This window comes from Thamnophis sirtalis, unplaced genomic scaffold (assembly GCF_051295495.1).
Source record: "Thamnophis sirtalis isolate CommonGarterSnake01/CBP01778 unplaced genomic scaffold, rThaSir2_p1.2 scaffold_6, whole genome shotgun sequence".
Classification (NCBI taxonomy): domain Eukaryota; kingdom Metazoa; phylum Chordata; class Lepidosauria; order Squamata; family Natricidae; genus Thamnophis; species Thamnophis sirtalis.
This window is the reverse complement of record NW_028261386.1, coordinates 78,740,964-78,758,808: the sequence shown is the minus strand read 5'-3', so window position 1 is coordinate 78,758,808 and position 17,845 is coordinate 78,740,964. Positions and strand designations below refer to the sequence as shown.

The 17,845-nt window shown below is 40.8% G+C and overlaps 1 protein-coding gene across 10 annotated transcripts in view; it reads left to right on the top strand.

Annotated features, from left to right (window-relative positions):
• The first annotated feature begins 522 nt into the window (after positions 1–522).
• Positions 523–17,845, top strand: part of ARID1B (AT-rich interaction domain 1B) — a 452,871-nt gene continuing 435,548 nt past the window's right edge. For all 10 annotated transcript variants that reach the window (XM_087718250.1, XM_087718248.1, XM_087718246.1 and 7 more), the window contains exon 1: positions 523–2,293. In XM_087718250.1, the coding sequence (XP_087574376.1) occupies positions 557–2,293 (1,737 nt within the window). In that variant the 5' untranslated portion in view covers positions 523–556. The remainder of the gene's footprint in view (positions 2,294–17,845) is intronic.

Here is a 17,845-nt window from a genome sequence, read left to right as displayed (position 1 = left end):
CAGTCCGCGTTTTCCACGCGTACCAGGATAATCAGAGAAGTGGATAATAATTGTTAGAACTCGTTCTCCTCGCCTCTCCCTCCCTCTACTCCCCCCCCCTCTCCCAGCCATGCTGGGCCTGATAGGCTCAGCCAGACGTGTATTTACCCATATCCGGGCTAGAGAGGAAAAGAAAAAACTTTCATTTAGACTAAAAAACAAAACAAAACAACAACTTTCACTATGAAATCACACAGCAGGGACAGGCACGGAGCGTAAGGCATTCTTCAATTTCTAATCTCCATGAAGGACTTTGGGAGGGGACTTTTCTGTCATTTTTCCAAAAAGAAAAAAGAAAAAAAAGCCCTTGCTGTCTGCGTGTGAGTGCGCGCGCGCGCGGACGCGCCTACAATAATCATACTGGCTTTTTCATCAAATAAATCTGTTTTCCTGTGCTTTAGGGCCAGTTTTGAATTGTGTTTGGTCCTGTCAATTCCACACCCTTCCTTATTTATTTTTCCCGTTTTTCTAGTGGGGGGGAAGGAAAGGGGAGGGAGATAATTGAGTCTCCTCGATCATGGCCGCGCAAGTAGCAGCGGCTCCGATGAGTGCGAGCAAGAAGAGCAAGGTCAAAACCCAGAGTTTGACGGGTAACTTAAGCCAGGATCTTAACTCTGGGTTTCCCGCGGCTGGCACCGTGGGAGCTGCTGGACCTGGCTCCCTCCTGGGGGTCGTAGATGGGACGAGCGGCAGCCGATTGAATAATGTAGATCACCATCTTCTCCACCAAGATAATGAAGTGAACATGGCCAATAATGCAACTTCTACCGCCGCGGTTCCTAACAACGCTACCAGCAGCGGCCGCAGCTCTTCCTCGGAACTGGTTCTGAAAGACCCTGGAAGCGCGTCGGGCTTATCTTCCTCTTCTTTTCTTATGGAGACAGGGCTGCTTCCTAATCATAAGTTGCAAAGCGTTGGAGGCGATGCCCCAGCCACCGCACCTTCACACCACCCCTGTGCCCAGCACCAGCACCAGCACCCAGCTCACCTCCGTGCCCAGCATCCCCACGTTCACTACCACCACCACCACCACCACCACGCAGTTCAACACCAACAGCTAAATCAATTCCAGCCACAGCCGCCGCCTCAGCACCATCCGATGCAGAATAACAACAACGGCGGCGGCGGCGGCAGCAGCAACAACAACGGCGGCGGCGCTGCTCAGCCCAGCAGCGCAGACATGGAACAGCAGCAGCAGCAGCAGCAACATGGAGGAAAAGATCGTGGCTTGGGGGGACAGGCCGAGCCCCAAAGCCAGCCGCAGCCTCAGCCCCTGCTGAATCAAGGCGGGGACGGGGAAGAGGCGACGCCGCCGCCGGACAAAATGGGCGAGCAGCACCTCAACAGTCGCTACGACCACCCTAGTTTGGGACCTTTGGGCGGGCAGCAGCAGCAGCCGCCGCCTCCACCGCTACCACCACCGCTACCACCTCAGGGAGCGGGTGGCAGCAGCAGTGGCGGCGGCGGCGGCACTGGAGGAGGAGACGGCGGCGGCCCCTCAGCGGTGGGTGTCTCGGAGTTTAATAGCTATTACGGCAACGCTGGCAGCGGCGGCAGCAGCGGCGGCGGAGGCGCCTCCTCAGCGAGCCGGGCCGGGCCTTGCTTTGATCAACATGGCGGACAACAAAGCCCCGGGATGGGGCTAATGCACCCCGCGGCGGCCCCCAACATCATGGACCCCCTGCCCAACTCGCACGAAGGCTACGGCAACAATCAGTACAACCACTACTCGAGCGCTTACGGCCGGCCTGGCGGCGGCACTAACACAGGAACAGGAGCTGTGGCGGCAGCGGCGGCGGCTGCAGGAGGAGGAGGCGGCTATGGGGGCTCGTCCTCTGCTTTTGGGGTACTGAGTTCCCCCAGGCAGCACCAGCAGGGCATGATGCTGGGCCCTGGCGGCGCCGGGAGCTTGGGAAAGGCATCCGGGGCTGCGGGTTTCCAAAGATTCTCCGGGCAAAACCAACACCCGTCTGGAGCCACCCCAACCTTGAACCAGCTGCTGACTTCCCCCAGCCCCATGATGAGGAGCTATGGCACGGGCTACCCTGATTATAGTAGCCCCAGCGGTGCCCCATCGCAGCAGCCGGCTCAGGGAGCAGCCGCCGCAGCCGCCCCAGGAAGTCAGCAGGCAGTCATGGGCAAGGACATGGGCTCCCAGTATGGAGCTGCAAACCCAGCCTGGGCAGCTGCACAACAAAGAAATCACCCTGCTATGAGCCCTGGAAGCACTGGACAGACCCTCAGCAGGAACCAGGTAACCATAAGAACCCCAAAGAGCAAACCGTTGTTGTGGGTTAACTTCGTGTGTTAATGTGTCCGATGCAACCTTTACTTTCTGCTTTACTTTTCCCCCACTACTCCATCTCAACTGCTTGCTGCCTCCCTAACAGGATTGGATAATGCACAATGTCTGACTCTGATTAGGTTAGAGAGGCATCACAGGGGGAATGACTTTTCTTCGAAAAAATAAGACCATTTTTATGAGACCGCTGAACAATACAAGAGACCCACTCTACCCCACCCAGTGCTGCTACTCTAGACTTATTAGAAATCTGAACACACAAGGCCCTGAGGAGAACCACTTTGGAGTGGGAAAGGGAGGGACCAGTGTCATTTTATTGGCTGTGCCAGTTAACATGCTTTCTTTCTTATCCTGTCCTGATTATTTTAGAAAGACCTCTAAAGTTATTAACACATTGCTTTGCTTGAATGCAGTTGTATTCTGAAAACCAGCAGAAACAGGCTAAGTAGCTTGTATAGTGCCCTACTACTGATAATTTTCAAGGCTCACATTGTTCTTTGGATGACCTTTTCTTTTTACATGTTTCTCCTGCCTTTCCAGTCTGTATACACTCAGTTTGAAAGCATATAGAGGAAAATAATTAAAAATCTGTTGTGAAAAGGGTCCGTTTTTTTTTAACTAGAAAAAGCCTGAGTGCAGTAAGAGATCAACAGTCAGGGTTTCTGGTGACTAATACATCTTTTCTGATTACATGTATCTTGTAGTTTGCCAAATTAATAGGTATCAGATGGTGATTGAACAATGCTTGCTTAAGTTTCCTATTTAGCACCTTTAAAACAGTAGGAAATAACTCCGCGCCCTTGATGTTTCTTATTCTGCTGTCTGAGCCTAAAGAGTGACTTGATCTCCTTTGCGAGGTTTGGAATTTGAATTGTGGAGGTAAACTGGCTGTAATAGTCTCCAGACAGCTGCCTCTGAGTTGACATCTAATCTGCCATCTGATTGGCTCCCCTTTCTCCATTGGGCATTTAGCATTGCTGATGTAAATAGAATTGCTGAGCAGTACAGTCACAAAAATTCTTGCCACAAATAATAACTGAGCACTTTTGCTCACAGATGCAAGGTTACATGTTCTTAGAAGAAGCTGAAATAATTGTCAGTCATCGATAGATAGCTGAGGTTAAGTGGGATTTAGCACACCACTACCTATTATATTAAACATTAGCAATAATAATGAACAGTCTTTTTAGAAAGGGAGATTAATTTCCTTCTTCCTTTTGTTTTGCATTTTTGTTTAGCTTGTTATTTTGTTAATGGTTTTTGAAAATTTCCTTCCTTCTACTAGCATAAATAAATATTTTAAATTTTAAATCATTGGGACTGATAACAAACAGAATTGTAGCCGATTACTTGTTTTTTTTGCTGTGCTATGCCGCATTTATTAGATCTGTATTTGTGTGACTGAATTATTGCTGAGTATTGATCTTTTATAGAATTTCATATTACCTTAGCATTAGATATATATTTTTGGGGTGATGTTAATTTTATTTGTACATTGGTTACTATTGTATCACTCACGCCCTTAGATATGTAGCTATTAGATAACTTATTAATATTGCTTAAGGTCTGTGGGTTTTGTTTGCTTCTAAATTATATTAACATTCAGGAAACTATATTTTTTTAAAAAACCTGTTTTGTATTTGTAATTTATTGATTAGAAACATAAATTACTGTGCTTCATTTCATTCTTCATCTTTAAAAGACAAAATGGAAACCTATGTTTTAATTTGCAATAAAATAAACAATTTTTTAAAAGAGTGATATTTTAGTATTACTAGGGACATTTTTACTTACTAGGACCATGCTATTATGAATGCTAAATCTTTGAATCTGTTTTAAGGAAAAGGAATACGAAAAATAGATTTTCATATATACTATTTGGAAATACCAAATGTCTCAGTTTTAAAATAAAATTTAAATGATTGTGTTCTGGAATAGAAACTAACTGCAGTAGTGAGTGATGGGCTAATCAGAAAAATAATTTGAATCTTTGGGTACACTGAAAACATATTTGTCTTATTGTCTCAATATAGTGCTATTGCTTTAATATTATACTATCTTTCCCCCCTCCTTTATGAGGAAGTAAAAATTCAAAAAGTTAACTCTGTTTTCTTCTAATTTTCTAAGATTAATAAAAACATTAGCACAATGTGTGTGTCTATATAATCCCAGTTCAATTTAAAATTGTTTAATTTTCTGTGCTGTAAGCAAGAGATTATTCTTGCATGTAGTTTAATATGTTGAAAAGATAAACTGCATTTTATATGATATCTTAATGGGAAAATTGTGAATTTTCAATTTTAGCTAAAAAGAGATCAGAATCATAATAAACTTATCATGACCATTGGAAATAGATTTTACACTTAACTGGTGCATATCCTGCTTGTAGGGCAAATACTTGTTCGCCACTGAAATATCGTGGGTGCAATTTATAAAATGTAGTCTGACAAGTTTCTTTAACATATGAGCATTTGGTACTAATGTTCATAATGAATATCATTCATTAGTAATGTTTTTGTTACTTTTCTATTACAATTGAAATCATTTAGAATAATAGACTTAAAATGGTATTTCTATTTTAAAAAGCAAAAGGTTATCAAAATATATATTTATTTTTTAAATATATTTTTCTCTGGATCAGATTCTTAAAATTATACCTATATACTTCTCCTGTATTCCTGTTGGCAAAAAACATGTACATTTGAAAAGTGTGGATTAAAATGGTTACCAGAACATATATGTGAGATGTATCTATTTATAAATGCCCATGCATACACAAATAAATGTACAGATATACCTGTACACATGTGCACAATGTAATGCTCAGTCCAGATATGCAGTAACTATTTTAATATTCTCTGTAATATAAAGAAAATAGAAGCCAGAGCACTATCTGGATGCTTGATGGCATTATTGCTTATAGGTATGTTTGTTTTCAATATATAGGAGTTGAATTCTGTTTTGAGCAAAATACTCCCATCTTATTTGCTTAAGAAAACAATTTAAATTACTTTAATCATAGCCCGTTCCAAATGTAAAAGGATTACCAAATATAACAATAAAATGAAAATCTCACGAAGCCTAGACTATTCAAGCTCCATCTTTGTAGCATCTATAGTTACAAAAAAGATCAAAAGTAGTACAATTAGGACAGAAGTACATAAGAGCCTCAGATTTAGTTTGATTATTTATTAGTTTTGTGATTATACAGGCTAAAGATTAAGAGTCAATGATACAAGTGACTTAAAGAAATACTTCACATTTCAGGTGTCATAGGTTATTACATATGCTATAGATCAAAAAATTATATAAAGCATAATGGTTGTTACTTATCTTTTTCTTTCTTTTTCAACTCTTGACTTCTCTAGATAATAGTTGATTAGAAAAACATCAGGTAGTTGATTGCTGTTTTTTTTAAAAACCACAGCCCTTGTTATAGGAATATATTATCTATAAAGGAGTCCCCTTTCTCTTTTTTTCGAATTAGCTGTAATTCATTGTTTTGAATGTAATGTGAAATTGCAGGATCACACACTTGCAGGATCACACACTGATGAATATCAGCTCTATAGCTATAGATTATTAGTACTAATATGAGAAAACAATGCTTTTTATATTATATGTTCAGTACTAGTTTGTGATTAAAATTCTTAATTATGAATTCTGTGGTAATGGAGCAATATAATTAATAGCTTCTTTGTTACAATTATCACTATTAATAGTGAGGACATTGGTGCATATTATTGATTTTTGAAATATTAAGGATGCTGGAATATTGAGTTCTCAATTGAAATTTACATTCAACTTTGCTTGAGGTAACTATTGAGCTAAATAGTCAGTTTTATAGACTTTTCCACCATGTAATCTCTAAGAGGCAAGCTTATGCTTTCCTAACACATAAAATATAAATGTAGTTGTAGTAGATCAATCAGTAGATCAAACTGCCACATAATATGTATGAATTCTTCATTAAAAGGGTAGGCCTCTCCCAGGGGTGGGTTCTGGCTGCCGCTACTACTGGTTTGTTCAGGGACGTGCTGTGTGTGCATGCTCGATGCATGCTCTGCATGCGCACTGTGCGTGCTTGATGCACACTTGTGTGTGTGTGCTTGATGCACATAGCACACGTATGCACAATACAAAAAATGTCTGTGCTTGCGCATAAGGCAAAAAAAAAGATGAGAGAACCGGTTTGGGGGCGTGACAGACCTGGGTTGCTGCTGGTTCCATCAACCTAGGCCGCCAAGTTACTACCGGTTCGGCCGAACCAGTAAGAACCTACCTCTGGCCTCTCCCCTGGCATTGTTGTGTGCCAAAGTAGTAGGATGTTTGCAGTGTGCTGCTCACCATGATTTGACATGAGTAGAACCTTAATTTGCACCTTTAAAATGAATATTTGCCCTAATATTTAGTGCATATAAGCATGATGCTGGAGCAGCATGCATATATCTTTCCCTTTGTTCCAAATGCAAACTTTTTATTATTCCAGTAGGCAAATATAAGATCAGATTTAGAAAGGAAGTTCAAGCAAAGACATTTCTTTCAATTTAGTGAATGCTGATAAACAAATCTATTACCTTTTAACAAAATAAATCCAAATCACTATTCAAACTGCTGTATCTTCCATATTGCTGGAAATGAAAAAGCATATATTTGTGTTTGGGGAAAAGGCAGCATATAAAATGAGCATCATCATATTTTTTACTCTTAGGTTAATTATGCTTAGTCAGCATATTAAGTCTAGTCTGATTGACCCGAAATTTTCACATACTGCATGTTATGAAGCAATGGTGTGTGTATTCTCATTCATATAATTGCCCTCAAGCTTGCTAAGGCTCCAGTAGGGCATCACATTTCAATACAGCTTTGAAATTTGCTGTCTCCTGTCCTATGATTCTTAATATATTTCTCATGAACAAATGCTTACTTTCAGTCTTGATGATCTGTGTCATTTATTAATAGAGATGTGAGGGGAAAGGGGCAATGTTTTTATGAACTCATGAAAGGTAATCATGGAATTGATTTCTCTTTTCGTTTTAATAGTTAAAGGCTGTTTGCACATTCTAGCCTGATCCAAAGCTCTGCTTCTCTTATTAAGATTTTAAGTTATAAATGCTGTCACAAGCCGTTCCCTTGGGATTACACACATGCTTGTTCAAAAAAAAAAGCATGAATGTGCTAAAGTTTCTACTTTCCTGAAGCATTCGTTTGCCAGGACAAAAGAGCTTAGGATGGCATATTCCATGAGTTGTATCATGCAGAGCATCATAAAGCATGACACTGCTTTAACATCTCAAGTCAGATAATTTGTAGCTTAACACAAACTGTTTCAATAGTCTTCAAAATCAGTGAAATTCTCTTCAAATGTAAAACTAATAGAGAGACTTCGGCATTTTAAAGACTGAAAAAATCTGTTAGCCACGAGCTTTCATGGATCAGAGCCTGCAGCATCAGTTGCATTTTTCTTTTCTTTTTTCAGTGTTCCTATTAAGATAATTGACAGGGACATCCTCTCAGGTTGTTGTTTTTTTGGTCATTCCTGGCTTGTTATTATTTCCTCTGATTGCTCATTTAGTTGCTGATGCCAACTAAATAAAGTGTAGGTAGGTTTTTTATTTTTGTACATCTGAATAATTTCAAATATGAAATAACAAAGGTATGTTATACGTTTTTATATTACACTTGAAGGGTCACCTCTATTGAGGATGTTAGCCATTGCAAACTAATGTCAAACTAATGTCGGCGAATACTGAATACATTTCACAGAATTATTCCAGATTCTGTCCTGGAGTATGTTACTAAAGATGATGGGCTTAGAAGATTATGATAGATGATACTCTTGTAAATAAAGACTGTGATAGAATGCTATTTTGGCCAAAATTGTGCATTAATTGCCAAACAAACAATTGATTTTTTTCTTAATTGACAATAACAGGGAAAAAGAACAATAAGAGGATTGGGGTTTTTCAGTGATTTCACATTTATTGAATTTGAAGATTTATATTTTTTTAAACAACTTAATTCAGTATATTTGAAATGGACTTAATTAAATTTCAGTTTGGAATACAAATTTGTCAATTTCATTTACACAGAGTCCGAAAAGTTTATAAGGAACAGGTAATCGTACTTTGATAATCTGATATGCTCTTTATATTTTAACAGTTTGTTTATCAGTTTCAATTCTATTCAGCATTGTCATTAGTAAGGAAATAGAATTGTTTATAACCAATACTTTTTATAATGTTGATAAATATCTAAGCTTTGAGAAACTAACTAGCATTTTATCCATAAAAAAGAAATAGAAAGCAACTTTTAGTGTCTTCATGATTCTTCTACTTTTATTTATTTTAAGAACATAGTCCTTTTACTGTGTCCCATTTCTTCATTTTAAAAGTCCAGCACTTCTGCTTTATTCATTCTGTATCTCTTCCCATTAAAACACAGATTGATGTTTGTGTGTGTCTGTGTGTATTTTATATATTTCTCTATCTCAATTGTTATTAAAACAGTTTACCATTACATCATTTACCTGCTGATTATAGAAATATTGAAGCTGGCTATTCAGGCTTTTATAGATCAGGTAAAAATACATTGTGGGAGAAATACCTGAATCCACCAGTAGAACTTATTTAGCTTAGCTTATGTTTTCCAATTTATATATTCTCCAATTCCAAATACAAAACAACTAAGGATTTTTAACTATCTCATCATTTCATACTTTTTCCATATTTTCTTTTCTGCTTTTCTATATTTTGTTTAATTTCAGTACAGTTGTGGTGAGGTACTCAAATAATAGTTTGAATTGTGCATTATAATAATAATAGTATCATGTAATAGCTTATAGAAGAAATTAATACATTGTTACATTTTGACGCTCATAGAAACCTATGAATGTATCAGCATCTCAGTATTGACAAATAATTTAAGTTGCTTGTCTCTCCAAAACAACTCAGTTCATACATACTAACCAAAAAAAGAGAAAAAGAAAACATTTTAACCAAGTGGTGCCAGAGGTCATCTTTTTCAAACTTGAGAAAGATAATTTGTCTTATAAAAAATGCAAAGCAAATTGTACTATCATAATTTTCCTGATTGCTCTGAACAGTTTCCCTTTTAAAGTTCTTCCATAGGTTGCTTGCACAAGTAAAACAGCTACATTTTTGTATGTTAAAACATTTAGTTTTATATTTACATACAGAAGCTAAAAGATTTCATAATAAGCTTATTTGCCTTTATACTGAATATGACAATATCTTTTCTATAGATTCTTGAAATAACCTTGTAAAAAGGGGCGCGGCAACCAGTTGCAGTCACTTTTGTATCTATTTATTGAAGTAAAAATTGGGGAGCCAACAAGGCAAAATCAATCAACTAACCATTTATAGCAGGCAGTCAGGGATTGAATAAATGCTCTGTTTTGCTCTCTCCACTCCCACTAGTGAAAAGAACAAGAAGCTTGTCAGCAGACCACAATAAATCTAATTTGGGTTGTATCTGGCATTGTGGGTTGGATTCTGCAACCTTCGAAAGATAGACCTAAAATGAATGATTTAAAATGATTGTCTGAATTACAATAGATGAACACTTGTTATTTCAAGGTTGTGTCCCACCCTTGTTGTTAACAATAAGATAATGTGTTGGTTTAAGAGCAATGAAATATATAATGTTGTATAAATAAAAAAATATTCAATGCATAGGAATTGAAAGTTGTAATTGATTATAAGAAACTGGAATAGTTTTAGAACTGTTTATCAAGGACTATAAACTTGCAGTAATCTCCATTACATTTGGGTGATGGTTATGGTACCAATAGTCTTGTTTATAAGTGACTTGCTACCTTTGTTTGTTAAAACTATTGGCTTTAACAAAACAGTTAGATTACCTTATTTATAATTATGTATAGATTATAGATCCAAAGTTTATTTGGAAATATAATTTGCATTCACTTGGAGCCATTTTCATTCTGATTTATTCAACAGCATAAAAAAACTTGGAGCAGAGCAATGGAGATGGAGCAATGTAAAAAAATGTTTTAAATTCCTATATACCAGGACCAAATTTATAGGCACCTGGACAATCAAGGAAAGAGATATTTTTCACCCTAGGTCTAGAGCAGAAACCTTTAGTATGACTATTCATATTTATTGATGTAGCAAGTTATACAAATTAATTTGTATGTGAAATTGTCATTTATATGAATATAAAATGTGTCTGGCATTAGAACTGAGAATTGTAGCAGAGTTCATCCAATGAAAAATTATTATAGTGGACAGAATTAATTTTATTTTGCAGTTCCTCTAATAAATGAAGTTAAGTATTTGACTTCCTGGCAGAAATTATGATCCCTTTGTTTTGTTAGGCGGTATTTGTTATGATGTTTATAATACTGTTATTTATATTTCTGGTTTTATTGCTGTTTCCATTTAACTTAGAAAATAAAAAGCTTCCCCTAAGATTTCAGTGTCTCCACGTTTCTCTGGGCTCGGTTGCATAGCATGAGAAAGGGCTGGGGGAAGGTCTGTTTGGTGGAGAATTCAAAATATGGCACGATTAGTGACTGTAAAAGTTTCTCTCTTGGAGCATGTTGGTTTGCTTGCTTGGCATCACATGATCAAAATATTTTTACCCTTAGTGCTGCCAGAAGCTATCTATTGCTTTTCAACAATCTTCGCTGTTGGGCGCCTTGCCAAGATGTTTAAGACAGCCCCTTATGTGAGCTGTTCCATTCTTAACCTCCTTGACTGAAGTGCCTTGACCTTCACATATGTAGATTAGCCATGTGCTCTGTGAATTGAAACTTGCTGCCTCAGGAAGAAAAGGTTTTCTTTTTATTCCTGGGGGAATTTGACAGCCATTCATCCCTGACCTGGGCAGAGGTAATGCAAGGAAATTGGATTCAAATGGAATGTGTATACAGATAACATGCAGGCAGGATTCAGAGACTAGTCACTCTCCTGCCTGGCAGAGGAAGGACTAATTCACCCACAAAGATAAGCTGCTGATTTGGATGCTGTGAAAAAGACATGCAAAGAGAGAAGTTTGAGCGGATGTTTTGTTGATTTGGAGAACTATAATAGTTTCTCGCTGTTGGTTATTCAGTTGTACAGTTACAGGGGTCTGGTTTTTTCTGTTTTTTGGACAGACACTAGCTTTTCTTCTTTTTGACTTGAGTGCTGGCTGAATCTATTAAAAACCTTTATATGGGTATTCATTAAAATATATATGATTATAATGACTATTGAAGAATTAATTTTGTAACGTATACACATTTACTTATGTAATTTGAAAGGATAATGAAGGCAAACAAGCAGCAATGTATGTAGCCAATAGTCTTTTTTCCAAAAGGGGGAAAAACAACAACCCTAAATTTGTACAGTGTGATTGGGTGCAAATGAAATTTTCTGTTAATCAGCTGTAGCTGTTGCTACAAACAGGAGGGTGTTTTTTAGTTTTTGGCTGACACAAAGCATTAATATAGTATGCAAATATATAAAAATATTTTGGAGTAAACTTTTATGTTTTATATTATCACCCACACATTTTAAATTGCCAATAAAGTTAAAATGCTAGCATCATTTTCAGATAATTGAGATTTAGATTGCAAACGTATTACCCATTTGCCAGATTAAGACTCATGAATAGGTATATATAAGATTGAATGAATATAGTGAATGCTCCAGACAGATTTAGGCAGTATAAGCCATTGAAGGTGGGATGCTCTCTTCTGCTGGTGGGCAGACAAAATCGATCCAGTTCTTTATGATGTTGGCCATCAGACGCATCAAATTCTTTCCAAGTGTCTAGGATGTTGTAATGTATCAATGTGGTATATGTGCAGATCCAAGCAATGTGATCTTTTGCAATTGACAGATGGAAACTTTGTCAATATGCATGTTTTCTAAGTGCTGTCCAAGATTTTGTGGTATGGCATCAGGGTACTGATAAGCACTGACCACTGACACTGGGACTACCACAGCTAGTTTATGCCATAATCTTTCAATTTTGATTTTCAAATCTTGATAACTTTGTGATGTTCTCCAATGCTTTGTATTTTTTCTATTATCTCCTGGTATTTCCACATTAATTCTCCACACTTTCTTTTTTTCAACTACAGTTTTATCTGATGCATTATGAACCAAGACTTTATCACTCTATATTGAAAAATACCACAATATTTTAACCTATTCATTTTTAATATTTTTTCAACTATGTTTCCACCAATTTTTCATTACTACTACAGATAATTTTTACAAATGTTCCAGGGATTCATTTTGACAACTGTGTTATGTTGTTCTTTATCATCACTTTGTGCTGTCTTCTCATACAAGATGAATATACTCTTTCTTCTATTTCTTTGCAAAATCTGCACTTTAAATCATTTTATAATTTTTCATTTCTGTCTTGATTTCTTTAGTTTGAATAGCTTGTTCTTGAGCAGGCAAAATCAAGCCTCCAGTTTCTTTCTTTTTAATGTTTTAATTTCCATTTGTAAGCCATTGACAGGTTTTATCTTTAGCTAATTTTCCCTTGATCTTTTTTTTCACTTTTTGTTTCCTATACATTCAGTAAGTTCCAATTTTTAAATTGCATTAATGCTGGTTTTGGTTGTCCTATATGCATATTTTCTTTTCAACAATTTTTTGACCTGAATTAAACCTTCATTTATCTAGGGCAGGTGTAATCTATCAGTATCTCTATGGTGATGTTATAATGAATAGTGAATAGTCATTATTTCTCCTAGGCGCTGCTTGGAGTGTCCAAGCACGGGTTAACTTCAGCTTGCTGCCCAAGGAACTGAGTTTTAAAATTGATTGTAGCTCCACCTCTTGGTTGCCTCAGAGGCTCAGTTTCAAAAAACTCAGTCGGCCTACAGGACATCTATTCTGAGGCTCCAGTCCTTGTGCAGCAAGCTGGACCCCAAATTCTAGCATAGTTGTAGCTCCCTTATTTTACCTTGTTTTAGAAAATTTAGCTTAGATTGCAGATAGCTTTGTTTACAGTTCTAGTCTTCTGTTAGCTCCGTCTGCCTTCGCACCGCACAGACAGGCTCCCTGGAGCGCTGACAGCCCAGGCATTGCCTTGGGCAGATCGTGGAGTCGGGGGGCCCTTCCGGGCAGCTATTTGTGAGTACTAGGAGGGCAGTCAGGTAGTCAGGATTCCCCTGACAGGAGTGTTAGGCTCCGTAAAGCCCAACAACGCTCCAGGCGCACGCGCGCGAACGGCTGCCATTTTAAAACTCCTATTTTGGCGCGCTTTCATTCCTGGGCTCCAGCCTTTGCCGCGCAGCCTGTCTAACCCAGCAGATCACCGCGGAGGGCTGCCATAAGCCTGGAGCCTCGCACTGGGTGGCCAGACAGGCTCTTGCCCTCCTTCTCTCCTCAAGCAGCTGCAGGGAACCTAGGCCTGACCAGCCTTTCTACCTGCCATCAGTGCGGATCTGCGGGCGCAAGGCTGTTCATCTCAGCCAGCTCCAGTCTCCCTCTCTTCTCCTCAGCCGGCTAGGCCTCAGTGCTCTTCAAAGGCCCAACGTGAGGATCACCTAAGACATGGTTTACTTCGCTGCCAAAATGGAGAAGCAGCTCAGCCCTCATCACAGCGTGGAAGAGAGGCAAGGGGAAAAGACCGGGCCCACTCCCAGCAAACGTAGTAGGCTCAATTCATCAGCCAAGGGAGTTGGGGTGGGTGCTTACCCAAGGGAGATTCAGCCAAAGGTGGGGATGGCCTCTAAGGCCGAGGAAAAAATGGCGCCACGTCGCCAGAAAGCCCTGGAAAAACAATTCCAGAAGACCCAGGCCACACATCGCAAGAATTCAGTGGGGTCCTCCCCAAGTGAGATTGGGGATGGATCTCCCAGAAGTGACTCCCAGTGAGGGGAATCTCCCATAGGCCCAGGCAGTGAGGATTTTGGGTTCTCCCCCAACCCTCATAGGGCATCCTTGGGGTCACCTACCCATTCCATGGCTGTAGACTCCCTGGCAGACATAGATTCAGGGGCTGAGGAGGAATCCTTGGCTCCCTCTGAATTAGAGCCCCCTCCCCCTCAGAGTCAGAAGACCATGCTATCTAGGACTATGGAGGAGGTTGTGGCTCGTGCCATATCAAAAGGTATTTCCGATGGCAAGTTGCAGTTAGTGGCCAAGTTGCCCTCTGTGGCGCCCAAGCCCGTTGCCAGCCAGGTTACACGCCCTAAGGCTCCCGAAGCTAGGGCGTCATCTCCTACCCCAACGGGTCTTAGTGAGGTGTCGGATCTGGAAGAGGCTGAGATAGAGGTCCCGGTTCTCTCGGATGATGAGAACCCCGCCCCTGAGCAGGCCACCAGCTCAGGCCTGTTTAACCCCACCATGTTTAGGGCCATTCTCACCAAGGCCCGGGCAGCAGGGCCCCAGATGGTCTTCCGGCCCCCGAGGCCAAACCTCCATCTGACCAGGCCACGGGCGTGACCATAGGGCCCCAGGATCCTGGTGCAGACCTATTTAAGGAGGTGCCTCCATCCCTGAACCTGGTTCCGGCCCCTCAGTTATTCCTAGATATTATCCAACGGCAATGGGCCCAGCCAGGGACAATGGCCAATCCCAGTGGGACGGACAGGAAGCTGTACACTATGAGGCCCCACTGGAGGAGCTCCTGAAGCTCCCCCAGGTGAATGACCCTATCATGTACCTCACCTCCCCCTCTTCCCTTCCCGCGGAATTGCGCATGTGCAAGTGATCCCACATGTGTTTGTGTGGGGGGAATTTTCGCCCTCTCCAGGCTTCAGAGACTTTTTAGAAGCTTGGGGAAGGTGGAAATTGCCTCCCCGACCACCCAGAGGCCCTCTGGAGGCTGGAAATGGCCCGTTTTCCAACTTTTGGTTTGCGTGTAGGGCTGTTTTTCGCCCTCCGGAGAAGCCTCCTGAGGGCGAAAAATGACCCAACGTGCAAACCGGAAGTTCAGGAACAGACTTCTGGGTTGTCTGTAGGGTTGTATTTTGGCCTCCGGAGGCTGCAAAACAGCCAAAAATGAAGGCCAAAATCAGCTGGCCAGCTGACAAGGCAATGCCTTGCATGGCCTAAGAAATGGCTCCGTGTGCCACATGTGCCATAGGTTCACCATCATAGGTCTAAATTATTGGGGGAGAGGACTAGAAGTGACATGATTGCAGTTTCCCAATATCTAAGGGGCTGCCACAAAGAAGGGAATCAACCTATTCTCCAAAACACCTAAGGGCAGGACAAGAAGCAATGGATGAAAACTAAGTCAAGGAGAGAACCAACTAGAACTAAGGGAAAATTTCCTAATAGTTGGACCAATTAATCAGTAGAATGTCTTGTCTCCAGAAGTTCTGGATGCTCCAACACTGGAAGTTTTTCAGAAGAGAATGGACAACTATTTGTTTAAAATGTTATAGGATTTCCTGCTCAAGCAGGAGGTTGGACTAGAAGACTTCCAAGGTCCTTTCCAATACTGTTATTCTGTCCCTATTGTCCCTGTGAGTAATTAAATATTGTAAGCAAGCATGTTATAAGCCTATTGCTTAGTGATTTTGTCCCTTATGCTGGGTCTTTTTGAATCAGATGCATTTTTTCAGTCATTATCCAGTCACTGATGTCTCTTTTATGCCATACTTCATTAACCTACTTAGCTATAACTGGATATAAGCTAGTCAGATATTTATGCTAAAAGCCATGCAACTGATCATTTCTAGGAAATGTATCATTTTTAAGCCTTTTTAGTCAATTCGTAACAATTTCTGCTATTACTATTAGATCTTCAATTTGATTTTTACTAAATGCATCTTCAAATTCTTTTATCCTTCCAACATTTTTATTATAGACTTTCCCCACACATCTTTTCAAAACTGAATTGTTTCTTTTTACTTTGATTGTCCATTTTCAGAATTTCTGTTGTCATTTATATTTTGGTAGAATCATCACTTGTCTGATCAAAATTGCTGATTTTGCTTAAATTGGATGATTAGGATCCTATAGCATTTAATTTAACCAGCTATTAGTTTTTACCAGTTATTTGTTGCTTTATAATTCCCAAAGCTTCAATTTTTTTGATGTTAAACCAATCTTTTTTTATTAGTCTTGTTCTGATCTTTACATTTTTCATTTTTTTCTCTTTCATGTTTTTTAAAAAAATGATTTGCATCTGATCTTCATTTTTTTAACTTGTGGCCAGCCTAATGTTTTAGTTTGGGATTGAGTATGATTTTGCTTTCAGTTTTTGATATCCACTTCTTCTGTATCCATTACTGCTATATTTGTTACTATGATGGTTGATTGCCCAGTCAGCCAGATGTTTAGACTAAATTTGGCATTATGGTTATATGATTGTACTCAGAGGTGGTATTCAGCCAGTTCACACCAGTTCGCGTGAACCGGTAGCAGAAATTTGGCCTGGGTCACCAAACTGGTAGCAAGTGTTGGCTGGCCACACCCATAAACCAATCACCCAGTTGTCGCCCACCCACTCAACACTTTCTCACCCTGCCTGCTCACTTGCCCCACCTGCCTGCTAGACCCACCTGCCTGCTAGACCCTTGCTTGTCCTGCCTATCCCAGCCCTTTATATGTTGCCTGAGCTTCGCCACACAGTCAAGCTACACACATCGGCAGTTCCCTCCACACCTCACCTGCTCTGCTCAGCTCACCAAAGAATAAGTAAGCATGCTGCCTGCTCGTTCTTTGCCTTGGATCAGGGGCTGGGCCTCCAGCCTAGCTGCTGCCTATCTCGACCGGGTCAGGGAACACACCATTCCCTGGTTCTGACCTTGTCCCAGAGCCGCCACTTTTTCGCCCTCCACCTCGTTCACGTACCTTCTGTTCCGGTGGCCTTGTTGGGGGAGGACCCAGCAAGGCTCAGCCACTTTTGAAGAGAAGCCTCCAGCCACCAGTCGTTTTCAGCTGCCTTCTGAGCAACTCTGCTGCGACACCGTCCCTCCAGCACAGCATGCTGTTTTCTTGGCCAGGTCCAGTGGCCGCCACAAAGAACAGGACAATGGCAACAGTCATGGGACTTGTCCTGTGACTGTCACTGCCATTACCGTCCTGTTTACGCAGGCTGCACACCCGCACCCCACTGCCTGCTGGTGCCACTCGTGGCCAGCCGCTGGACCCAGCCAGGAGAACAGCCTGCTGCGCCGGAGGGATAGCGTCACAGTAGAACTGCTCGGAAGACAGCCACCAGCCTCAGTCTTTAAGGTACTTTGATGCTGGGGAAGGCGAGGACCATAAAGCGACAGGCAGCAACAGGAGCTGCCTTCCAAGGTTAGAGGTAGAAATGTTTGGCTTCTCTCTGCCGCAGGATTCAGCATGGCTGCCTCTCTTCTCCCTCTCGGGTTCATACACACAGGCAAGAACACCCAGGTTGAATGCTAGAAGACTTGGCTGAACTTTTCTGTGGGTTCTGTGGGCGTGGTTTTGGTGGGTGTGTTTTGGTGGGGTAGTGCCATCCCACCTTGCCATGAGTGACATCGAGTTGGGCATACCCACTCAGTCACATGACACCACCACCCAGCCA